Below are 25,440 nucleotides of genomic sequence, written 5' to 3'. Positions count from 1 at the left end.
AGGTCTCGGTAGTACACGTATCGAGCTAAAGTAGTTAAGGTCGGACTAATCACAATAGCTGTAATTGGGTTTATGGAAAATATTGGCATCATTGTGTATTTATGTTATTTTGGATTCTGTTTTTGATGAGAATATGTACTGATTCTCAATTTATTTTGCTATTGTAACTGTGTTAAGGAGTGGAATGTCCATTCTGTTATCTTGTAGGTTTTTGTTGTTTGTTTGTTTGTTTGTTTGTTTGTTTGTTTGTTTTTAATTATTAAAATCTAATAAAGTTCAAGTGGGAAAAAAAAGAAAGAAATCGTCAGCAAATAGAAAAATCCAGGAAAAGCAGACAAAACACAAGTGAAGTAGGAAAAATGAAAACAAATTAGAAAATAGAAAACAGAATTGTTTCTAGGGACACAATGCTCAACAGCTAATAGCAAGCATGTATTATATGAATCATTTTAAATTCACATTGCCTTGAATTTTTTTCTTCTTCTTCTCTTGAGCGCGTCTCAGCGCGGTCCTTTTTAGGTTTTGTGCCAGTGCAGGGGCTGTCGGACATTTGAAGACCGCGAACGTTTAAAAGTAATAAGCTTTTATATGTGTGGATCTAGAGCAAAGTGAGTGAAAGCGAGAGCTGTGTGTCAGTATCATTCATTCATCTCTCCTCACTATTTCCCCTGTTTAAGGACACAACAAGACTACATGCTTGTTTGGCCTGTGATTTTAGACAGTTGTTGGGCAGTTGCTAGGCAACGCGGTGACGTCGTGAGCACGCGAAATGAAAGTTTTGTGGAGGTGAATAGACGACGTTGTCCAGAAATGTCAGTGATAGGCTGCTGTGCTGAGGGTTTATCCATGTATAAATGCAACAAACTGCAATCTGTGAGCCAGGAGGAGCAAACAAAGGGCAGAGATTCCCTTTAACATGGGTTCAGTTCACTCTGTGATAATTCGTTATGCAGTTTTTTCAGATTTATTATTTATTTATTCAAAAATAAATCGCCTATTATTTGGTTTATTTATATATTTATATTTGACATGGGTTTATCGCTATTTTTTTAAAATAAGGTACACATGTTATCGATAATATTAACATATTTCTAGCAAGAAACAAATTACATAAGGATATTCAAGCTCGCGTTGATATTTTGGGTAAACAGGCGTGACACCCAGAAACCACGCAGCATATCGGTGTTAAGCTGAAGTCACGGTGAGTGTTATATTGCCGCAGCCTGTGCCGAGCTGCTGGCGGTGACGCGTTGTGACTTCACACGGAGGCTGGAGTAGGACGTCGCCGCTCCGCGCAGCTCACACCGACTCGTCTAGTTCTCTCGGCTGGAGTCAGGCATCAGAAAGCCGGAGGGATGCAGCCAGCGGGCGCGTACGGCGCCGGGAAGGCCGGGAGCGTCGCCTTCGATCCGGTCGCCTTCTTCACGCATCCCCGCACCGTCCTCAGACTGCTTTCGTGGGTAAGCCTCCCCTGCACTGTGTGGGTATCTTCATCAATGGATAGGCCTACCTGCAGCCCCCCTCTCTGCCTCGTTCCCACTTACATCTGTCTGGTGTTTCATCCACTCACGTCTGCATTTTACATCAGTGGGCTATTTTTGCAAAAGGCTGAGTGTCTGAATTTCAGCTTTTACAGCGCTCACATCATTTCAGCCTCTGGCACAGAGGCTACAGGGCTGCCTCTTTGTGTCTGGATGGAGCTAATGTGAACGCTCGGGGATAATAATGCCCCCCAACCGGAACGTAACACCTCTGTTTTCTCTGTGCTGTGCTGCTGTGAGTCACCATACAACATTTCAGGAGCACAGGAGGCAATGTGCTACAGATGAGCAAAAGCAGAGCTAGTTATAACAAAGCACACCAGCCCTCCTTTCCCGTGTGTGTCCTTCATAATTCAGCTCATCATATGTCAGCTAGTCACTGTTGCTTTTCTATTTCTATCCATCCATTTTTCTTTGACCTATCCAATTAGCACCCGCTGGATGAAAGAAGACATTAAGTTGAATGATTTCACCATTAGTCTCCAAACTATGATTTGAGCCTAGTCCTGAGAAGTATTAATGACATATGAGATCTCTGTGGACCAAATGAACAGTGTAAAGCTGAATTACAATCACACAATACAAAAGTGTTGTAGCTGAAACCTGTAAAGCTCATCCATGACACTTCTTTGTCTAACTGAAAAGGATTTTAGGGTAGCTCCTGATATTTGGCTACAGATTCATTAAACAAGGGTGCTTTAAAAACTAACAGTTTTATCTACCTCTGGCAAATGATTCAATTTGTGTTTTATAAATAAATAAAAGGAAAATTCTTAGTGCTTTGAGAAACCAGTTGTCTTTGAAAGAAATCCCATTCTTATTACTTGTTATTATCTTTACTCAGTTTCTGTTTCCTTTTATATCAGAGTTCATTTTCTGCACGGTGTGTCACATGATGACATTTAAGTAACTGGCACAAGTGTTTGTTTTTGTTGCAATTTGGGCGACATAACCCTTTTAAAGTGTCATCTAATTGTGGAGAAGAAGGATATCCTTGGTCTTTGAGCTCTCAACCGCAGGAATGCATGGCACTGGCGCGCCGGTGTGAGTTAATTCTCTTCTGCGTGTCAGGTAATAAACCGGCCAACACGTCTCTCCCTGCAGGTTTTCTCCATCGTGGTGTTCAGCTGCATTGTGAATGAAGGCTACATCAACATCGGCAGCGAGCGTTTGCTCTGCATCTTCAACAACAACGCCGACGCCTGTAACTTCGGTGTCACCGTGGGCGTGGCCTGTTTCCTCGGCAGCATCTTTTTTCTCATCCTGGATGCTTACTTTCCCAGCATCAGCAGCGTCAGGGACAGAAAACGTGCGGTCCTGCTGGATCTCGTCTTTTCTGGTACACAGTTATCACAGGCCGAATATCGTAACACACAACGTAGAGCTAGGTCCAGGAGCATTTGAGGTACATGTGCTAGACATCATCTTTTGGATATTTACAAAGAAGAAAATCCTTATATTTAAAATTATCTTGGCTTGCCCAATTACTTTTTACACCCCTGAATCCTAAATACAACACTTTTGTTAAACCCCTTAAATTCAAGCGGCAAGTCGATCAGTTTCAAATAGGCAAAACAAAAGTATTAAAGCCAAATCTCAAACATTTTAACAACAACATTTAAATATCAGGCATATAACACTGTATTCTTTAATCTTCTGGGAACTGCACATCTTTACTTTCAGCCAGCACTTGGCTTAGCTTAGCAGAACACTGGCAGCTAGCCTGAGTCCTGCCCGAAGACAGTAAAAGAAGTGCAGTTTCAATAATACACATCAGTCTTTCAATGTAATTTAAAAAAACGCTTCTGTAGTAAATGAAAGAAATCTGTCAGCATGACTCTTTAGGCTTAAAATGCAAGAAATGAATGTGTAAAAATTACAGAAAAAGTTGTGGTAGCTCATTGAGTAAACTGTCCTGTGATTGTAAAATAGGTTTTTTTGTAATTGACAGAAAGTGTCGCTTTAATAGATGGTCAAGAAACATGAAGATTTCTGTCATTTAATGTCCATGGTGGAGGTCTGTGTCATTCATAAAAGCTATAAAACATCTGAAAATACAGTTCATATTTTCCAAAATTGTCCAGTGGGCTGGATTGGTGCTTTATTGTGGGGCCATTCATGGTCCCGGAGCCTTATGTTTGACACCCCTGTTTTAAAGGAAAGGATTTTTCTTTAACAGCAACATGAGCTTCACCTTTGTGGTGTTGAGTGAAACAGCGCATAATTTAGCACACATTCAGGTTGCTGTTGGGATAAATTGTAATAGCTGGTGATTCAGTCCGTGGTCATTAGTACACATTTTCAATCTATCCAATATGCCGGGTTATGAAAAACAAAGATTAATGATTGTCCTTCCTCAGCTAACAGTTTGTGTTTATATCTAATTAGGAAATGTTAGCACACTAATAACGCTCAGCTAAAACTATTGATCATATATCATGCTTACTGTGAGCACTGTGAGCAGTGCTGTACTAAACGTAGCCCATGACACCTGTTAATTCAGCGGCTGAAACTTGATTTTGTATGTTTAATAGTTATCTGAAGCCTTCAGTGCAGAGAAGCTGAGAACATCAAAGGAATAAAATATATTTTTAGAATGAAAAAAACATGAATAGAGTATAATCTTCTTTCTTTTTTGCCTTTTACAATTTGCTTCATAATCAAGTCAGAAAAACAACAGAGAGCAGAATCTCTCTTTAACATGAAAGGAGACAAAATTCATCTTTTCTGGTTCTCAAATAGACTGGAGACACTTTTTTCTGTAAAAAGTCGAACTGGGAAAAATGTGGTAATTATGAAGTGACCCTGCATCTAAAAGGCCTGTTTTCCTCTCCTCAAAGGTATTGCATGTTTCCTGTGGTTTGTCGGCTTCTGTTTTCTGGCCAATCAGTGGCAGGCGACCTCTCCGGAAGAGCTGCCGTTGGCGCAGGGCTCCGACGCAGCCAGAGCCACCATCGCGTTCTGCTTCTTTTCCATCCTCTCCTGGGTGTGTATGCTTACACCTGTCGATTCCCACTGCCCTCTTTGTCTTTTGCACGCCTGTGAGCATGTGGTTATCATCATCATCTGATATTTGATCACCTGCATGCTCGCGTGTGTGTTTTCAGGGTTATCAGTGTCTGCTGACCATGAACACATTTAAGAGCGTTTCCTTCACGGAGGTCGAGCAGCTGCTGCCCACGACCCCCCCGGCCCTCTCTCAAGTCTAACACTGCCGCACACACTTGGTTGACCTGGGCAGCTTCCAGGCGTCGGTGCTTGTTTGACCGTGTGTGTGTTTGTGTAGTTTTGCTGACAAAGCATCTCACTGCTGAGAACTGCATTGCAAGAATATATTTCAACTGAGACAGTTAGCTCATTTATTATCCCCTGGTGACTCAGTAGAGCCTGTTAAAACTAGCTTAACACCAACCTATAGCAGCCATTCATCTCACTGTCATCGGATAAGCTCTAATTGTGTCAAGGAAGTGGTTTCACTTTTTCAGTCATTTATTAACCATTAAGTTGAAAAGGACTCAATTGTTCCCCTGCAGAGGGTTAGTAGCAGGTGGCAAACAATCATATTAAAGGTTCGGTCGTCTTCAGGCTGTAGCTCCTCTCTGGAGGGCATTACTCATTAAACATGATTAGCGAGTGACACCTTGTAGTTGTTTGGGCTTCAAGGCTGTCATTTTTTTTGACAGGAAGCTTGTGTTTGAAAGCAGTTAAATCTGCATATAACCTTGTGTCGAACCAAAGAGGGTCTGTGTGAGATGATGATAAACAGCCTAGTGTCTCGCTTAAGTCACAGGTCCTTGAGTTTGAGGTTTTATCAGATGCACAGTAGTCTATAACAGTACAAAGAAGGATTTCAGTACTTTGAATTGTTCTTTTAGCAGCAGCTGGGATGGACTGCTCTCCCACTGTGACACTAAACTGGGGAAACTGGGATGAATTTTCCAGTTTGTTATCCCAGTGTAGAGCCAGTGTGGGTGTGAGAACTTGGCACCTGGTATTTCATCTGTCATTAAAATGAAACCTGAGGCATTTTGAGAAGGTTTCCAATTGTAGGCACAGTGTGAGTGACAGGGAGCCTAACACTGCTATAATTAAATGCATGTTTTATGCCCAGTTTCAGTGTGATAGGAGACACTCGGGTTTAATAAAAACAAATAAATATAATCTTACAATAATGATCGCAGCGCATTTATGTCTATGTGTCTGCATGTGCACTGTCACACATACACACAACGATTATTAACATTCATATGTTGTTCGATTTCCTGTATATTGGATTCATTTTATGAGTCGCCTGCAAATGCAATATCAGGTTCTCTGTTTGCATTCGTTTCAGTTTTCTTGTTGAACACATGTTGCCCATACTTAACGCTCACTGTTTCCTTGCATCTTCCAAATTTGTACCTACGACAGAATTTCTTCTGACTCACCACTAAATACACTAAGTAAATATAATTTAAAAAATAGCCCAGGCTTTAAGTAGTTAACATATTACTTATTTTCCTCTGTAAAACCATTAACGCAGCGGTCCCATTCTGTCAAATGAGCCTTATAGCGTCCATAACTCAATGAATAAGAGCAGCTTTTAGTTTAAAGAGTTTAGTTTAGCATTATATCTGTCATCATCTGGGTTTTGTGAGACTTCAGAATCAACCGTATTTTTATGAGAAGGTGGATTGCTGAGGTATCAGGTAATGTTAGCCAGCCTAGTCAGCAAGTTGCATACATAGACTTTGTGTCACACAGTCACAGATACTTGCTAAATGGTGTTAAATAACATGCAAATAAAATACCTGAATGTCACCACAGATGAGCACAGACTAAATATATAGTATAGCAGGCTGTAAACATGTTTATTTCTGATGTAAAGTTGGGCATTTTAACATGAGTGTCTCACTCTGGGAGCGAGCTTCGAGTGGCCACTCGAGGAACTGCAGTTTGATTTTTCAGCTCTGCAGGTTTTTATATTGTTACATTGCGCTGTTGTTTCATTGAAGACTCTGAAACTGCGTAATGGAAAAGCACAACGCTTAATCCCAAGTGGTGTAAACCTTCTTCTTCTTCACCTTCGTGCTTCTTCTGTCCATTTTTCGTCACTGCATCTTTAACCAACCCGTGCACATCTGCAGGCTTCTCTAAAAACAGAGTGTTACTCAGCGTGTGATTAACAGTGTTAATCGTTAACATGTGTGTGTCTGCGTGTGTGTTACTAACAGGCTGTGCTGACGCTGAGTGCGCTGAGACGCTTCTTAACCGGCAGTAACTCAAACTTATTCACCTGGCAACACCTGGATCCCATCCCTAGCAACACTCGAGCTACACCATACCCTATTGCCAATGGCGCTACCATAGTTACCACAAATCCCTATCAAGCTCCGCCCTTCACTGAAACCCTGGACCCCCAGAAGCTCACACAGCAGAGACCCTTGGCTCCTGCCTTCTAGAGACACACACTCAGGGAGAGAAGGACAAGATGTACACGACATGGACAACTTCCTGCCTCACTGTTGAGCGGTTTCTCCGTCCTCTCCTGGGATTGGCAGGATTTTGGGTCATGTGAAGCGTGATATGTTATCACCATGGCAACTGCTGGCTCAGCTTAGTTATTTGTAACTGTCTGTGTCAAGAATTCCGTCTTCTGCTCATGCACACACACAGATACCGGCGCACGCAAACACCGCTGTACTCCCTCACACCTGGAAACAGATGCACACACACACACACACACACACACACCCAAACACACACCTGGAAACACATGTACATACACCTGGAAGAACACACGCTCACGCCTTGACTGCATGTTCATATGGTGAAGTGCAGATTAACATAGATGTAGATGCAGTGATGGTGCTCCATCTGCCTTATTAACAGATAACTTAGCGAAGGAAACATGGAGGACAGGGAAGCTGTGTAGCTATCTATTTCTGTTTGTCCTCAGTCAGCCTGGCCAATCACAAGCTGCCCTGCTGACACGTGAGCTCCCATTGGCTGAACGTCAAACAGAAGGTCGGTTTGACCAATAGATTGTGAGCAAAAAGAGTGAGGCCAGGCAGACCTTGCAGAAAATGCTACATTTTCTTAGCAGGGGAATAAAGGCAGGACTGCTTAATGCATTTTGTATGCTATGGTGTTTTAGTGTGAAATATTCATGTGATTCAATATTTTATTGTGATATGCTGAAGTGGTATTTGAAAATAAAATCTATCTACTACCACCACCAGAGTCTGCCTTTGTTTCCATTATCTTTAAATAACTTCTTTGCTTCCTGCAACATGAGAACACATTTTTTTGAAAATAATCATGTGTTGCGACAAAGATCCGGGGACGTGTTAGCATACTAATCACCATTTGCTGGAAGAAGGCCATAGAGTGGTTAAATTCATTAGCGGCAGCAGGCAGCTGCTGTGTGTTATCATTATTTTTAGATTAGGAGGCACGTGTTGAAGACTGCGAATGTTTCCGCTTCTGTTTCTTTTTACCATCTTGACACACGAGGAAAGGACAGAATTAGAAGAAAGGTTATTGAGTCAGATAAAAGTCAGACAGGAAGTGGTTTTATTCCAGCACTGTCCAATCATCTCCTCTCTTTGTATCATTCCCCGCTTCCATTAATATGCAGGAACATTAAACGGCTTTATGAACATTTGCATCATCCACCATCATCATCAATCGTTACAACTGGCACCCCTCATCATCCATCCTCGTCATCACCAGCAGATAAATTGACATTCAAAAGTGTAGAAATTCACCTTTGTAGTTCTCCTACCACCCACTGTGTTAATAAAATAGATTCTTGACCTTTTCTACAAAGTTTTACGCATTGTTATGTCACCTGAATAAGCCCTTCTTTTACATCTGCGTCTGTCTGAATCACCTCTTCAAATTTAAGGGGCCAGCAGAGGGCAATCTAACTCCGCAAAGCTCTGATCGCACCACACTCAGCTGTGTCTGAACTACCTCTACCCTGAGAATACTAAGACGGAGGGGGGGTTGTGAGAAAACGGAGCTGACTGAATGTTTTGAGTGGGTGGGATCGGGGGGAAAGCGAGGTAGAAACTACTAAGGCCTAGGTCACGCTACATGATTTTAACTTAAAGGTTCAAAGAGCGGATTGATTTTTCAGGCTGTCAGGGTCGGGTGCATACAGGCCAAAAATCAACAAGACATCAAGGTTTTCTCAGGCCATGAGCAATCAAGCGACACCCAGAAGTTTACTGTAGGCCGTGATGAATGAAGAAAAAAAACCCTCCAAAAACCAAAAAACTGAAGATGAATCATATTGAAAATCAAAAACTATCTTTAATATAAAATTTCCTATTATAATATATCCAACAAGCTGCTGTACAGGATTCATTATTACTGTTGTGGAGGTATAAGTCTCTTATAAAACGGCATTGTGCCTGCACCATTCACATACTGCAGGTGTTCAGTTACAAATTATTATTATTTTTTATTACGTTTTGTAATTCTACTGCTTAAAACCACATTTGTAAACATAAACTGTCATTTCTGCACCACAGAGAACAAAGTGGGGGAAAATTCTATTCAAGTACCGGTTTGCAAATTAGGAAAATCATCAGATCTTATTAACTGAATGAGAGCTGAAACAGCTTGTTGATCAAAGGGTTAGTCAAAAGAAAACAGTTGGCAACTCTTGATATTGATAACTGACGGATACATTTTCAAGCAGCAATGCTGCGAGGGGTTCTGCTAACTAATCAGATTTGTTAGTTTTACAGCTTTTTCTTACTTACTAAGACATTACTCCTAGCCTGCTGTACCACACCATGGTAAGGTGGTTAAGTCAAGGAGTTGGGGTGATACTAAGACTGAGACATATTGTTGAAATCACTTATTTTCTTTAGGATTATTCATCATCTGTCCTGTAAATAGATGGTTTCATACATGCGACTCTATTTAGAATGTATGTCTTTACACTGAAAAAAAGGGGAACATTTTGAGGTGTTTTTCTTTTATATTGTTCAATGATTTTACTATTTCATTAAGATCAAACTGGGTTGTGTGTAGCCTAAGAACTTAAATGACTTTGATCCTCTTGATCCAAAATCATAATAAACTGACAACCTGCTGTTTGGTCTTTTTTGTCGGGGTAAAGAAATCCCAGAACAGCCTACTCTGTTCACCTGGATGCTGCATTTTCAGTGGGAAAAACATTTAATCACTAATCCTACTGACAACTTCAGTCATTTGACATTCAAAAATGTGGAAATTCAACAGTCTTCAGTCACTTGGATGGCTGAAAAAGTCATTTATCCCATTAAAAAAAAAGCTGCAACCAGATGAACAGAATCGAGTGCCTTGGGTTTGGTATTTTCACAGAGGAAAAAAATGTGATTAGACGTTACCGTGATCCGGTTATGTTGTGTGGACTAACAGGTAGTTGCAGCCCCAGCTGTGTGGTCTCTTTGTGTAAAACAGCAGACCAGTCACTAACTTAACCTGCAGTGCACCTTCAGAGTAGTTTTGTACTCTGACCTGGGCTTGAGGTGCGAGGAAAAGGATGAGCGAGTGGAGCAAGCAAGGGGGAGGGTTAGTGTTTGAGTAATATAGCTGCAAAGTGACTCTATGAGTGAACTAAAGCTAGAACTATGAGAGAAGAAAAGGAAACTTCTTCTTGTGTGCATCTCGTGTGCATACGGCACAAAAGGGGTCCAAGTCTTTGAACACATACACACTCAGTACACACACAGTCTGAGTCTTGCTCACACAACCTATGAAAACCTTGTGAGTGCAAGAGGCGAGGGGCGCGACAGGAGACGGGTATAATCCTGTTTCCGGCCGCGGCTCCCGTCCCTCTCGTGCACTAAAGCAGCACATTCGGCTCCTCCACTTCAAAGAATGACCAATCCCATCACAGGTTTGTTTAGTCTTCCACAGAACTTCCCTCCGGCAGATTAGGAGAGAGGCTTGTGGCGTCAAAAGACAAAGTCCGCCTCCTCAGCTCAGCGCTGCTGTCAGGTAGTTGGGTTGCGACTGGAACTGGCTCCTCCCTGGGCGGCGGGCTCATTCGCTGCTTCCTGTTCCTGCCTGAATCCGGGGACACCGAATGGCTGAGGCGGCTCCTGTGCTCCCCGGGACTCGGGGTGAGGTGTCTGCTTTTGTGCGGGGAGCTGGTAGGTTGCGTGTGAGAGTGAACAGAGCTGTTAATACAGCTGACCTCTGCGTCAGCGTCATCTGGCTGCGGGGCGGGGTCTGAGCCAGGAACGGGGCTGGCTGCTCTGGAGTCACAGAGTGGAACTGATACCTTCAAACTCTTCTCAAAATCTGCTTCTGGCTGAGAGCCACAGGCTGTCTGCTCAGATACGTGTTCTTGTGCAGCGGTATCGCTGTGGCTCCGGCTGTGGCTCCTGCAGGAGATGACCCTCTGCGAGTGCGCATATTTCACTGTGTGAACGCTGGACGACCGTTGCCGTGGCGGGGTGGAGGAGGCTGCGGGCACAGTGAGTCGGGGCTCCGCCAGATCGTCAGCTGAACTCTGATCCAGAGAGTCGAGGCGCACGGCCTCCTGCGGACACAGCACATTCACAAACACTATGAGATAGCCAATCGCAGACTGTTGTAAAGTGCGTGTAGGCTTGTGTGCTGCAGATCAACCTGGAGCAAAAGATGAAATACTAAAAAATACATTTAGATAATTTTTTGTTCCTTACAAACACAAAAAGGCCCCAAAATTGATTATAAGCAACTACCACCCACTTCAAACTTTGCAGACGTTGCGATTTTAAATTTTTTGGAGAGATGCCCTCTAACCTCTCAGCTTGATTCCGATTCATTCCCATAAAATTAAAAAGCACCATCTAAATCCTTCGAATCTCACCTGGCTTATTTAATTGATTCAAAGGGAAACTGTTAAACTTGTAGAACTAAACTAATATAACTGTCTTCCTCTCCTCACCCCCAGCAGATATGTTATTATAGGGTCTTTACCTTACAACATAAAGCAGCTTGAGGCGACTGTTGTTGTGATTTGATACTTTATCAATAAAACTGAACTAAACTGAGCTGAAAAAGGTTTGCAGTGTGTTTGTGTTCAGCTATCATCGTCATAAAAACACACCTGTCTCCTTAACTGTCTGCTTGCAGCGCGGAAGGATGCTGGTCTCCTCATGGCTGAACTGTCAGGGACGTAGGAGGGGCTCAACTTGTTTCTGTCTAAACTGTCTTCGGGACTGAGCCAGTAAGAAGGACGCCTGCCGCCGCTGTGCGTGGGGCTCAGTCTGAGCGACGGATGCCTGTCTATGCTGTGGCTGGACATGAGCTTCGGCCGCTCGGCGCTGGGATCCGGATTCACCCTGTATCCGTCCATACTGTGAGCAGAGCTGAGTCTGTGTCTGTTGATGCGATGCGCTGGGCTGAATCTATATCCGTCTATGCTGTGAGCCGAGTTCAGTCTGTGTCTCTTGGCTCTGTGAGTGGGGCTAAACCTGTATCCTTCTACGCTGTTGGCTGAGCCGAGTCTGTGTGAGGAGTGCCTGTCGATGCTGTGAGATGTGCTGAGGCAGATCATTGGCCTTGAGCTGCGTCCAGACCCCAGTGAAGCGTGACTGATGGCTGGCAGAGCTCCTGGAACCTGCAGCAGGGAGCCGCCTCCACTGGAGCCCAGAGATGACATGGAGCCTGCAGACAGTAACGTGGATTATGAAGATGACAGCTAGAACATAAAAAAGCAAGACTTTAACCATTAGATGCATTTTTTTTTAAAAGAGTTGTTTCACCTCACAGCCACTCTCTCACTCACACACACACACACACACACACACACACACACACACACACACACACACACCAGCTCCTATATTTCAGTACGTTTTCACAACTCAGGAGATGAAAAAACTGTTTTGAGACCAAGTCACGATTCAGTTTCACCTCATCTTTATCTCATTGGCAATTTTAGTTAACATGACTTTCAGTGGAGGACTCTATATTCAGCTCACTTGGTGCAATAAACTCCCACTGTTAAAAAAGACACTTTAACATGACAAGACTGAAAATAACTTCCAGGTAATGCTACAGGCACACTCCAAATCTAGAACTACTTGATTTCTAGTTTTAATCTATGATAAACCTTTTACTTACAGCATATTGTTAAACATCTGAGAGAGAACACTGAGTGGAAACAAAGAATTACGGTGTGTGCAATTGAGATGTGGTTGGTTTTATATTGGATGACCCAACATTTTCTGTTGTTTTTTATTTGTTCGTGGGATACCTGGCTGTTCCAGGATTTGTTACAATCCAAATATAAACTAAAGATGGGAAAGACGTGGCAGGCGTATAGTTCTATCAATTCCATTTAAATCCATAACAAATATCTCCTTCCTTAAGGCCTTTGATAACATTGCCTTACCTTGTGCAAACTTCACAGCTCTGCTGCCTTCTAAGCTATTTATGGAAGCAATAATCTTTACAGGAGTCATTTACTTGTTATAGGACAGTAAAAAACAGTTCCTTAATTCGATTGGCTATAAACAGCCAAATTACCTGAGAAGCTGTAGCCGGAGAATGCCTCGTGGCCAATGAGCGGATAAGGAGAGCATCTGAGCGGCTGAGGATAGCTGTCGCTGGGGAGGGAGAGCATGCGTCCCATGCTCAGTAGGTTGCCATGGGAACACCCTTCATCCTCAACTTGCACCTGGCACATGACATCACCAACACTGTTACTCTCACTGTCATCTCTACCCTGCTAGCTTACACGCATGCAGAAATACAAGCAGGCACCTGGGCAGGTGCGTCCAGCTCTAAGTCCCCGCCCACAGACGCGGTGCTGAGCCGTCGACTGGCCTCCTCCCGCTCTCTTCTCTCCTCCCTCTCCCTCCTCTCCTCCATCTCCTCCAGCTGTGCCTCCTTGTTGCTGTCCTCCAGGTGCTTCATCAGAACGGCCACGACCACGTTGACAAGCACAAACTGAGCCGTGAGGACGAAGGTGACGAAGTAAACGGGCGAGATCAAGGGCAGGTAGGTGAGGCAGTGGCGATCCTGCGGGCGACACTCGCGCAGTGTGTCCTGGATGATAAAGGAAGGGAAGAGGAGACGATAAAGGATCAAGAAGCAATAACCTGATGATAAATGAAGGGATTAGGGTGATATATTAATGCGCTCTGCTGTACGTCCTCTCATCTCCTACAGGGGGAGATGTTGATCTGAGCCCAAAAGGACCTTGAGCCTGTCACAGAAGAGTAATACACTCTCCTGACCCTCGAATGTCATCAGCTCTTAGTCTGTCATAAAAAAACAGTGATCTGCTCTCTGCTTAATGCAGTGGCTGTCTCATAACCTATGCATTGAGACACGCAGACACAAACATGCACTCAGTCGTCCATCCATCTTCTTAAAAAACCCCCTCAGAGTAGAGGAAAGGAAGAGTAACAACCTTCATGATCCCATTCCAGTTGTCCCCGGTGGACACCCTGAAGAGCGTGAGGAAAGCCATGCCAAAGTTGTCAAAGGTAGCGTGGCGACTGAGACCCTCGCACGGGTTCTCGTCTGAGCACTCTGAAAGAGGATGAAAGGAATATTAGATCCGGTAAGTGTGGGAGACGAAGGCAAGGGGGGAGAAGAAAGAGAACTGCGCGCAGATTAGATCACTGATTAGGTTGCTGATTCTAAATTGGCATTAATTAATGTATGTAACTCAGCAAAATTTATGCTTGTTTATGTAATCCACACATAAATCACCCGTCGGTCGCACCCGCTTGCACGCATGCACAGGCTCACATGCACACTCTTGCACATACATGCACGCACACACTAACCCAGTTTTCCAAAGAGCTCAACTCCCAGAGCTGCATAGATGAAGAACAGCAACATGAAGAGCAGACCCAGATTCCCCACCTAGACGGACACATTACACGCACAAACAGATATATAGAGTGTATGATACACCAAAAAATAGACATGTACAGTATACACTGAAAAAGAGAGAGAGGGAGACGCCAACAGATAGGATAGGCCCAAAGACAGAGACCGCTGAGCCTTACTGCACTGACGTTTACTACTCCTTAAAAACTAACGGGATCCATCATGGTACCTGGAGTGGAATAACACCTTACGTTTTAGGGCTTGAGAAACAAGTGAGTTTTTGGCGCCTGGACCCAACCCTGATGAGTCACAAACACGCTTGTCACCGAGTCCTGGCCTGCCTCTCGTCATGGTAGGAGGCACGGCGATGTCTAATTAGATAAAAGGTGCATCCACCGATGAAGCGAACTGGAAACAAGCACATTGGACGGCGCTGCAAAGACGTGGGTTTGATCCCCTGCAGTGAGGTGTCACTTCAAAGACACACAAATACTACACAAATGGGAAGTGGAGGATCGTGGGTATTTTCTTTATAGCTGAGATTTCCGCTGGTTTGTTTGAATATATGCAAAGATGAGCACGGTCGTTTAAAATGAACATGGTTAAGCTGCAGGTCAAAACCATCACCACACCTTATAAATGTGTACTTGTATACATGTTTCCGCTTGTTTGATGTGCACCACCGCCCCCTCCCTCACCCTTTCTCCCTTGTTTCTTGTGGGGTCCCCCGAGGAAGGTTGGTTGATCCTCCCCAAAGCCTTCCCACATTATATTCAAAGAAGGCACACGGGGAAGGCGGCAGCTCTGTGATGCTATACTTAGGCACAGGAGCGCTTTGACTTAATGGTAACACGCTCACAGATACAATGCTAATGTGCAGATCTCTAGTAGTGCGCACCATAATTATGATGTTATGCCCACGCTTGTTAGCGTGCTAATATTTGTTAATTAGAAGTTAACACACAAGTAGAGCTGAGGCTGATGGGGATGTTTCTGAGTCATTGCTCAGGTGAATGACTGGGTTTTAAACTAATTGCAGAATGTTGGCTGCTCCTTCCAAATGCTAAAATGTCCTTGGGTAAGAGAAGTTCACAGAGTCCCCAGTTGCACGAATTAATGACAGAGACATTGTTAAAGTGCTCTGAAGATCTGCTAAGGTTAAAAAGTGCTGTAAAAGTTCAGACCATATTCTACTAGTATATCAGGTAAAATCTGACACTCGCATGTTAACCATTAAAAGGTTAACATATGAGAGTGTTCAGCCACAGAGGAACATAAACAGTGATGCTAAACTTCACTACAATCCATCCACATCATGAAGAAATTTAAATGAAAGCTACAAACATCAGCTGTCAGCTGGAAAGCTAAATTCATTTGGCCTCATCGTGAATATTTGCTAAACATTTTATGATAATCCATTTAATAGTTGGAATTTAATCTGGACCAAAATGGTGAACTAGTGTTGCTGCTCCCACATCTAAGACACATTTTCTTTTCTTTTTACCTTTTTACTATAAATGGTAAATGGACTTGTTCTTATAAAGTCCTTTTCTACTCTATTGGAGCACTCAAAGCACTTCATACACCTTGCCTCAATCATGCAAGAAAATTTTCCCTTGCCTTTTCTACATACATGCTTTCTGTCTAACATTCACACACAGTCATACTGCGATGGATGCATCGTAGAGCAACTTGGAGTTAGTATCTTGCCCAAAGATCTTTGGTATGCAGACCGGAGCAGCCAGGGGTCAAACCACAAACCTTCCAATTAGTAGTTGACCCGATAACTTGATGTAGCAATTTAGTGATAGGCAGGTGCTTGATGTTGGATTTCAACCTTGTTTAGGCCTTTTTTTCCTTAGTAGACGCCTATTGTGGCTAACCCTTGTTTTTCTTTTCTGAACTGAGAGGTTTGTGTCATATTTCCGGCCTGTTTCCAGAACAAAATAGCTGGGTGTGTATTAGACATTATTGAGGGTTATCTCTGCCTATACAGGTTACTATGGCTACTCTAATGGTCATTTAACCCAGCGTTATTGATATATACTTGTCAAAACTCATTATTAAGGGCACAGAAGAGGTCTTCAATGTCTTTATGGGGGAAAAAGTTAATGCATTTATGTGGCAAAAAATATGACTAGCTATGTGGCTAGGTCAAACTGGCTGAGAAGTCTTAGCTTAGCTGTTTTTTCTGTGCGTGATATTCTAATATTTTTAACTGTTTCCACTGTGTTAGCCAGTGTTTTAGACAGCCAAGGTATCAACAGCATATCTTAACTGGAAAAAGCTAGACAGGGTCATCTGTAGTTAGCACTAATTAGCAGGTATCTGTGACTGTGTTGCACCCATGGAGTCTTGCTAACCAAGCTAGCTGCTAACTTAGCACAGCAGCCTTTCATTTAAATTTCATAACTTTTGGCTTCAAAAGGAGAGTCTGCAGACCCCCGGTGGCGTCACAGTGACTACATCCATCTCCCTTCTATTATCCCCAACCAGCCGCCCCTTCCTGAGACGGGTTTTGCAGGAAATTCCTTCCTGTCAAAAGGGAGTTTTTCCCTCCCAGTGTCGCCAAGTGCTTGCTCATAGGGGGTTGTTTGATTGGGGTTTACCTTACAATATAAAGCACCTTGAGGTAGTGGTCCAGGCTGTCAGTGTTAGTAGAGGACATAAACACAGGCTTGAAAAAAAAAAAATCACACAGGAAAGGAGCTCAGGAGGTAATCAGAAGGTTGGCGATGTGATTGGCGGTTGGTGGTGCAAATATGAATGGGTGTGTGAATGAAGCTTATAGTAAGAAAGTGGTTTGAGTGCTTAAATACAGTGGAAAAGTGTGATATATCTACCAGTGTATTTGCCTGGTAAAATCTGCCTGAATGCAGCTTTTGTCTGCAGAGCTTTTGTGCCTCAAAGAAAAGAAAGCTTTTCAGATTGGATCTTTGGATGTTCTGCTTTATTCGTCAGCAAGCAGCAAAACAATCATCCCAAAGCCAAACTGTTTCATAACATGCCAAAAAGTCAGGATTTAACTGATGAGTTTAAGGATCTGCAGGTACCTTTTAGCTAAATCTGAGTATGTCTTCTTCTTTGTTTAGTGATTATTAGGTGTCGCTGGTATAGCACTGCTTGGGAGGAATAAGTGATAAATCATGGAAGAGGCAGTCAGTGCCAGGCCTCGTAAATTGCTAAATAAAACAAGCCATCTGCTTTTCATCAGATCTGGACACCAGGCAGCCATTTAAAAAGACATGTTTAACTGTACAAGCACAATAGATGCTTCTTACCTGAGGCAGAGCCTGCATCACCGTGTCCAACAGAGCTCTCATCCCCGTCGCCATCTTTAACAGCTTCAGCACTGAAATATCGCAACATGTCAGCTCTTATCAGCCTCACCCCGTCGTGTTTTTTTTTTTTCTGTGTTTGTCTCCCCGTGTGCTTACCTCGTGTTATCCTGAGGACCCTCATTATCCGTATAATTGTGGGGTTGATGGGCAGGGAAGCACTCAGGTCTATTTCCTCCAGTGTGATACCCATGATGGACAGCAACACAATGGCGAGGTCCAGCTGGTTCCATCTTGACACACACGGACAAAAACAATATTAGCTTCTGAAGGGATGCTTTTTGAGAGCCTCTGTCTCCATGCGCGACTGGGGATACCTCTCTTTGAAAAAGCGCCGAAGACCAAACGCGATGAGTTTCAGAATGGCCTCGATGACGAAAACCAGCGTGAAGACATAATTGCAGTACTTCAGTATCTCCTCGAGGTACTGCAGGACACACAGATACACACTTCTACAATACCACTGCATTGTGCTTCATTACTATGGTTTTAGGACAGGTGGAGGAAGGTGTTGCCATGGTTACCTGAGGTTGGTTGTAGTGCTCCATGCTCATGGTGAGGAGGTTTGTGAAGATGATGATGGTTATGAAGAGATCCAGGTAGTGGCTGGTGCACACGGTGTGGATGCTTCGACGTAACGGAGAGTAGTCGGCGTAATACGGCTTCTCAAGGGCCCCTACACACACACACACACACACACACACACACAGATACAAACACAGACACACACACACACACACACACACACACACACACTGAGAGTCATTAAAATGCTTCTGAAAGAAAAATATGATATTGGCTATGAGGTCACTGGTGAAGCGTGTGCCAAGTGGCACTCTGGTGTGTGCGTGCATGTGTGTGCACAGACTAAAAGTGCCACCTCAGGAATTCAGTCCTATCCATCATGCACACACACTCTCCACGGCACCTCAAGGTGTCTTTGAGCAGAAACCCTCGCTGTCTGCTGCCAGACAGTTAACTGACTAAGAGGAGAGCACCACTAGAGATTACACTGCAGAGAGAGCGTACAGAGAGAGAGACAGAAATCTAGCAAGAGAAAGAAAATGTGTGTGTATGTAGGGGTGCTGACTATGCGTGTGTGCACACCTATGTGAAATGACCAGAACTATGTAGACACATTCCCTGACAAGGGAATATTTGATACAATTTTAAGACAATTTAATGCCTCAGGATAAAATTTTAGACAACAGCAGGCTCCAACTGATACACCTCTTTAACTGCTCGTTAACAAAACTATCCACTCAGCCAGTGACATCACAATAACTCAGGCAAGTCAGGTCAAGATAACCTGCTGAAGTTTGCTTGTTAGAACAAAGGAATGCAGAAGAGCATCTCTGAATGTGTTTGAAGCAGATGGTCTACAGGAGCAGAAGGCCTTCACAATCATCAGATCTCAGTCCAACAGAGCACCTTTGGGATGTGGTGGAACAAATATGGAGCTCTGTGTGATGCTTTCATGTGAATGTGGACCAAAATCTTGCTGCGCCTTGTTAAATCGGGCCCTAGCACACTGTACATAATAAACTGGCCAGTGAATGTATAATAGGTCCATGTACTAAGCTCCATAAAGAAATAGCTCCATTAGTTTGGTTGGAGCACTTTTGACTGGCTGACGCAGTGACGCTGGGTTTACTGCCAGCATCAGCGCCAGCATTTTCTTTCAGTTCTCCAGCAGGCATGTTTCCCTTGTTGTTTAAAGCAGGATCATTTTTTTTTGTACCTTTTCCCTCTGCACCCGTTTCTTCTGCTTCAGACTCCAAAGGAGAAGTGACATAAACAAACTAAAACTAGATTTGCTTTGAAAAGTGAGGAAAAGAAAAGAATGAGGAAATCGCTACATAATAAGTCAAGGTTACTCGTCAACACATGCTGGCTTTTATGAAATTTAATGCTGAGAAATAAAATGCTCTAACACCGACAGACCTGATGAGATAGTAGAGCAGAGAAAAGAGACACTCATAAACCACAAATGACATGTCCTACTTTCAGCGCACTCTGACGCACCAGTTCGAATGGAAGCTGATCGTTCCGGACACTGGGAATAATGTGCTCGTGTACAGGCGTCGGCAGACCTGGGCCCAGAATGCTTTATGAATAGTTCCTCCAAAAGAAAACATAATCGTGCCTTAAAGCTGGAAAATAATGGATATTGCTCATCGAGCACATGAAAAATGTTCAACTCTTTTTGGGTTGTTCTCTGTTCTCTCTCTTTGTGTGTGTGTGTGTGTGTGTGTGTGTGTGTGTGAGGACTTGTCTTTGTTGGCATCTGCTGGTCGCTAGGCTAGGGATGTATGAACATTTTTCAAAGGAAAAGGAGATGGAAGCTAACGGGCGCAGGCGAGGCCAGAGGAGATGCAGGAAGAGTTATCTCCCGTTGCTGTAGCAGCAGATGAGTCAGGACATGAGAAAGCCACTGCCTCATCTACGAGCTCGGAGGATGAAGGAGAGGACTGTTAAGCTAGAGCATTTCTTTCGCAAGGCACACTGTGTGAAAGCCTTACCTTACACCTCCATGTGTGATTAAAGCCGTGTTAACCATCTTACAAATGACTTATCCGAGCGCAGAAAGGAAGCGGGATGACCTTACTTTTCCCTTTGTAGAAATCAACTGATACATCTTCCAGCCATAATCAGTTTCCCCTGAAGCGTATTTATGAATCATCTGCATTTGCATTTGCAGTCGATTTGGCCACTGAAACTGTTCCACAGTGAGAGGGAGTGAAAGAGAACTTAAAAGAGGAACAGCAGCATAGAGAGATGAGGTCACAAAGACAGATGCGATCAGATGGAGAGAGCCCAGGACCCAATGATTAACTGTAATAAATAGCAAAAGAACCCTGATTGATCTATATGTGCTGCTGAACATCGACTATCGACCTGCAGCTGACATCCTGTAGTGATCCTATGTTGTGTAATTATCAGCCCATATGGAATAATGAGTATCGATGATTATTTAGCCCCTATGGGAGGAAATAGTGCACTCATGTTCTGCTTCTGTTTTTTGGAAGAGAGGGAGCAGGATGGTTGCACAGTGATTAGCACTACTGCCTCACAGCAAGAAGGCCCTGAGTTCAGCTCCATCACCCGACCTTCCTGTGTGGAGTTGCATGCTCTCTCTGTGTCTGCGTGGGTTTTCTCCAGGTACTCCTCCCACAATTTGTGATTCTAAATTGCCCGCAAATGTGAATGCAAATGGTTGTCTGTCTCTCTGTGTTAGGTCTGCGATAAACCAAAAAAAGACATTTTACTAGATTTAGGATGGTATATGGTGATGGGATCATTTTCATGGCCAAGGGAGTAAAGAGCAGAGGAGGAGGCAACTCTAGCAGGCAGAATGGAAAATGGTGCAACTATCAGGGGAGACTCTAAAGACTTCTGGGTAGGGTGAAGCCACCAGTGGTTCAAGATCTTTACAATACTTCTTAAAGAAAGTGAAGTGAAAGCAACGTGTGTGTCCCCTTTCTTGAATCACGACTGCATGGTTTTTTTCAGGTGGTTTAGGAATCACATGTTAAGCAGTTACAGGTGTAACGTTTGGATGTCCACTTAAAGCACTGTGCAGATTTTGAGCCGGCCCTCCTGCTATTTTTTAAAGTGGTCCTGAGTAACAGTTCTCCCGGCTTTGTGAAGGTCTTTCAAAGTTTTTTCTTTGGACATTGGCTGCTTTTTCACCCATTTTCAGTCCAGTCCTTGTACCTGACCATTTTCATTTGTTAAGCCGCTGAACACTGACGTGTGAATCATTCAAGCATAAACGGACATCCAGCTCAAGGGATGAACCAATGTTGCGTCTACACATAGCAGACAACTTAGAGCCCATTTCAAATTGTATCTTTAAGGCCTTTACACACCGGACGTGTAAAATTTGTGCAAATATTTTGTGATTTAAAACTATTTTTCGGACTCACCTATTCTTAATAAAGCCATTCACATTGACCACAATAAATGCCAAGTCTGCCAGTAAAAGTTTCAACAGTCCCACTGACATCCTGAAATATGCACAGAAGCAGACGCGATAGAATTTCAACTCCTGGGTCAAAACATGAAATTCTTCCTCCTGCTGCCTTCTCGTGAGAGTTGCAGGAACCCAGAATCTCAGTTTTTTCCTTTTCTTGTTTGGAAACATCAGGACCAGCTGGTCATAGGTTGACATATTTTTCACAAAATCACAGTGATTTCAGTCTATATATATATGTTACGTGACAAGCTAGCGTCCAAAAAACGGAGAATTTCATGCAGAATTTCGTAAAGGCTTTTAGCAAAAACACAAAAAATTAGGTATTATTAAAAGGTTTGACAGCATAAAATAGTATTTTTGCACCAACAAGGTGATTCCCAAAGACCTATTAGCCTTAAATGTGGTTTATCTTGCCATGCTATGCAGTTTTCTCTGTAGTCCTCACAACATTTAAGGAAACAGAACAAGTGGAAGGCAAAGAAAGAACATTATCAGTCATGGATTGGCCTCAACATTACTGAAGCACTGTGGGATCATCCTGACAGAGAACAGAACAACAGGCAGAAACATCCAAAGAACAGCTTTGAAAGTCCTTCAAGAAGCCTGGAGAACTATTCCTGGAGACCACTTAAATAAATTACAATAACACTTGTCTATGAGAGCTCAGACAGTGTTGAAGAATAAAGTCAATACCAAATATTGGCATTCAGGGTTGTCAGAATTGTACAAATTCTGTTTTTGTCTTCTATACTGTATTTCCATTTATATCTCCACATTTCAATAAATGGCTGCACCCATTTCCCATTTTTCTAGCCAAATATGAAGCAATGAGAGGTGACTCAAGACTTTTGCACAGTACTTTACTCTGATGTCCCTCCACCCACTTTCCCGAAACACTTCCTCACTTCTCCTCCTCTTCTCCAGTCGCTTCTGTCGTTTCTCCTCCCTCAGCCGCGCCTCTTCCTCCTCCTGCTGCTGGCGACACTTGTGAAAGTTTTCCACCACCACGCCCACAAACATGTTGAGCACAAAGAAGCTGACAATGAGCAGGAATGAGATGAAAAACAGCAGCATCCAAGGATTGTGGTTTATCACTGGCTGCAGAGAGAAACAGAGAGAAAAAAGCGAAGAAGAAAGGACAGGAGGTAGCACAGAGACACAAAAGGTAAAAAAAAAAAAAAAAAAAACAAGAACAGAAAAAGTGATGAAAGAAGGTGAGGAGGGGTGGAGAGGAAGAAAAGGAGAGAGCACAAACAAAAAGACAATGTAAGTACTGAGTCAGCACTAAAACTGCCAGCTCTGTCAGCTCACATCTATTCATCCATCTGCCTTTTTTTTCTTTTCTTTGCACAGCTACACCTCACTCCTGAGATATTTCCCCTTTCACACTCAAACAAACAAGATCAAGTGTTCCTAAGAACGACACAAAAAAGAAGGAAATCACAGGGAAATATTCACTCGCTGAATGAGTCGTTCATCTCCCTGATTTTCACTTTTTAATCCCTCACACACCCGCTCTCCCCCCCGCTGTGTGCGAGACTGCCTCTCCTCACCTGCTGGTCCACACCCATGGCATCCAGGCCGTCGTACATGATGCTGACCCAGCCGTCCTTACACGACAGCACAAAGAGCGACATCAGCGCCTGGCGGGATGATACGCACATAATTCAGCTTTGCTGCTACGATTACCAGCCTGTAAGAGCAGATGTCTGTCCAAGAGTGTGACAAACCTGTCCCAGATTGTCGAAGTTGTATTTCCGCCGCAGCCAGCGGTAACCAGCCTGCAGACACTCAGTTTTATTGGTGATGTTACTTACATTGATCCCGTCGCAGTAGAAGAATTTCCCTTTAAACAGCTGCGCAAGTGTGAGCACAGAGAAAAAAAAATGAGAGAAGACTGTAACCTCAAGGCAGTGTAAACAAACCTTCACACAACAGAGCAGAGGCTGTTATATTGCTGTACAGTAAACAGTCTGCAAGAGCCTGCAGACCCCTGTGCAGAATCACTCCAGCATGGGTGTTCTCATTAGAAGATAACCCACTGATAGCGTGCTTTTCGTCAAATATAAGCCTACGTGTTAATTAGCTTCAGCGTTCATTAGGTATTATATCCTTGCAAGGATTAAATCTGAACATTTGTATTTGCAAAAAGAGAAACATAAGCCATGAAAATGAACTGACTGGCTTTGAGTGGAGTTTTTAAAAATGGTACTGTACATTCATTTCCTGACTTTGACATTTTAAAATGTGGTGAGAGCCTTTAAACCTTAAAGGAAGTTTCATTAATAGATTCTTTTGTTTTAAAGTATTTCTTCTGTTTTTTTTCTCCATACAGGTGATCCAGGTGTTTTGTTTGTTTTTTTCTTTCTTCCCCCCCTTCTCACCATCTCTTCTCCCCTTTGGTTTTCTTTCTCTCCCTCTCTTTCTTTCATTCTTTCTCCCTGTCCTATCCCCCAGTCATGTCTGTCCCGTTTGTAGCAACTGAAAATAAAATAAATTCATAATTATAATAAAGGTCAATCAAATGGACCAATATGGCAAGGCCATGATGATCCACTTGGTAAAATAAATCCGCTTGGCATCTTTCTTGGCCTTAAGACAACAATTCTGATGGCTAAAGATCCAAACGGGACACAAAAAAAAATAATAAAGTATTTCTGAAGGACTTCAACGCGTGAAGAAGTAAATGTGTCCGGAGACTATCCAGCCTGTTTTAAATGTGCACTTGAGCCTGACTCCTATTAGTGCAAAGATGTTTTACCTCACATTTAATCCCTGAGATATCGTTGCATAAGAAAAATAAGCTCAAAATAGGCAATTTCAACAGCACATCTCTAGTAGGCTCTAGTAAATGAAAGAAAATTTTGGGCTTAAAGTGTAAGAAATAAATGTGTAAAATTCATTACAAAGTTTTGGTAACTCTTAGACCAGACTGCCCTGACATTATAAAGCAGAAAGTTTATGTTAATGCCCTTTTTTTTTTTTTTACTGTGGACCCATTATAAGAAAAATAAAATTTGTATAGTACATAAAGAAAAAACAGGAACTTTTCTGCAATTTAATTGTTTATATATTACTTATTTACTTTGGTGTAGCATGAATGGCCATGGTGGAGGTCTACATCAGTAGCCAATGGTGTAAAACTAAAAAATACAGCTAAAAATTCAAAATTTATGACCTCCCTCACATTTTCCAAAGCCGTCCATTGGGGCCAGATTGGAGTCTTTGCTAGGCCAATTCTGGCCCACAGGCCTTATGTTTGACACCCCTTTACAGCAGAAGAAAAGTATATAATTACAATCTGGTACAAAAAGCAATTTTTGGCCTCTGTTTCTCTGATAGTTTCTCCCTTCATAACAACTCTAAGTTAATAAGTCAACCACCTGGATAATTGAGTTAAGGGCACGGCTACTTTGATTGACAGGTGTCCCAACACAGGCAGGCGTAGCCAATCATCGCTGCCAGGCCTCAGCGCCACTAATTGGAGTCACTGAACTGAACCTCTCCACTGTGTTTGCGGTGTTGGTGTCTCCTGGAGCATTTTAATGGAAATATCTGACAAATAAAATGTCTCCCTGTATAGCACACATTGTCCAAGAAGTTTGTGCTTCAGTTTTGGAAAGTGAACTTTGAGGGTTTTATTAGTCTGTTAGCTTAGCATTCATTAGCAGTTTGTATACGCAGCTTTGAACAAAGCTTGCTAGCACTAGTTGATACCTGGAGCCCCCCACACCTCATTATGATATGTTCAATTGTGAAACCA

General features: G+C 43.0%; 2 protein-coding genes across 3 annotated transcripts in view; one reads left to right on the top strand and one right to left on the bottom strand.

Moving 5' to 3' along the window:
- Positions 1–533: 533 nt before the first annotated feature.
- LOC146707504 (synaptogyrin-3-like) lies at positions 534–7,761 on the top strand. Its single transcript, XM_085458874.1, has 5 exons — positions 534–608; positions 1,152–1,460; positions 2,646–2,880; positions 4,382–4,527; positions 6,755–7,761. Exons 2-5 carry the CDS (start codon positions 1,356–1,358, stop codon positions 6,980–6,982), a joined length of 714 nt encoding a protein of 237 aa, XP_085315000.1. The 5' UTR covers positions 534–608; positions 1,152–1,355; the 3' UTR covers positions 6,983–7,761.
- A 314-nt stretch (positions 7,762–8,075) lies between these two features.
- The window catches only part of LOC146707503 (voltage-dependent T-type calcium channel subunit alpha-1H-like), a 58,894-nt gene continuing 41,529 nt past the window's right edge, over positions 8,076–25,440 (bottom strand). For both annotated transcript variants that reach the window (XM_085458873.1, XM_085458871.1), the window contains 13 exons: positions 23,408–23,533; positions 23,231–23,320; positions 22,583–22,775; positions 18,223–18,374; positions 18,016–18,125; positions 17,798–17,931; positions 17,642–17,712; positions 14,315–14,393; positions 13,933–14,054; positions 13,281–13,565; positions 13,044–13,194; positions 11,620–12,179; positions 8,076–11,067 (listed from right to left, as the gene is read on the bottom strand). In XM_085458873.1, the coding sequence (XP_085314999.1) occupies positions 10,426–11,067; positions 11,620–12,179; positions 13,044–13,194; positions 13,281–13,565; positions 13,933–14,054; positions 14,315–14,393; positions 17,642–17,712; positions 17,798–17,931; positions 18,016–18,125; positions 18,223–18,374; positions 22,583–22,775; positions 23,231–23,320; positions 23,408–23,533 (2,715 nt within the window). In that variant the 3' untranslated portion in view covers positions 8,076–10,425. The remainder of the gene's footprint in view (positions 11,068–11,619; positions 12,180–13,043; positions 13,195–13,280; positions 13,566–13,932; positions 14,055–14,314; positions 14,394–17,641; positions 17,713–17,797; positions 17,932–18,015; positions 18,126–18,222; positions 18,375–22,582; positions 22,776–23,230; positions 23,321–23,407; positions 23,534–25,440) is intronic.

Source organism: Copadichromis virginalis, linkage group LG6 (assembly GCF_057382275.1).
Source record: "Copadichromis virginalis isolate Kocher_CV1m ecotype Utaka linkage group LG6, C_Virginalis_male_GT1.1, whole genome shotgun sequence".
NCBI lineage: Eukaryota > Metazoa > Chordata > Actinopteri > Cichliformes > Cichlidae > Copadichromis > Copadichromis virginalis.
Note: the sequence above shows the minus strand (reverse complement) of the source record. Positions and strands in the feature narration are given on the sequence as shown.

What these genes read in the sequence shown, in the direction of transcription:
- LOC146707504 (XM_085458874.1), top strand. Translation starts at nt 1,356, where the DNA reads ATGCAGCCAGCGGGCGCGTACGGCGCCGGGAAGGCCGGGAGCGTCGCC. An exon ending in GCTGGATCTCGTCTTTTCTG is followed by an intron (nt 2,881 to 4,381) that starts GTACACAGTTAT and finishes CTCTCCTCAAAG; the next exon opens with GTATTGCATGTTTCCTGTGG. An exon ending in TCTTTTCCATCCTCTCCTGG is followed by an intron (nt 4,528 to 6,754) that starts GTGTGTATGCTT and finishes TGTTACTAACAG; the next exon opens with GCTGTGCTGACGCTGAGTGC.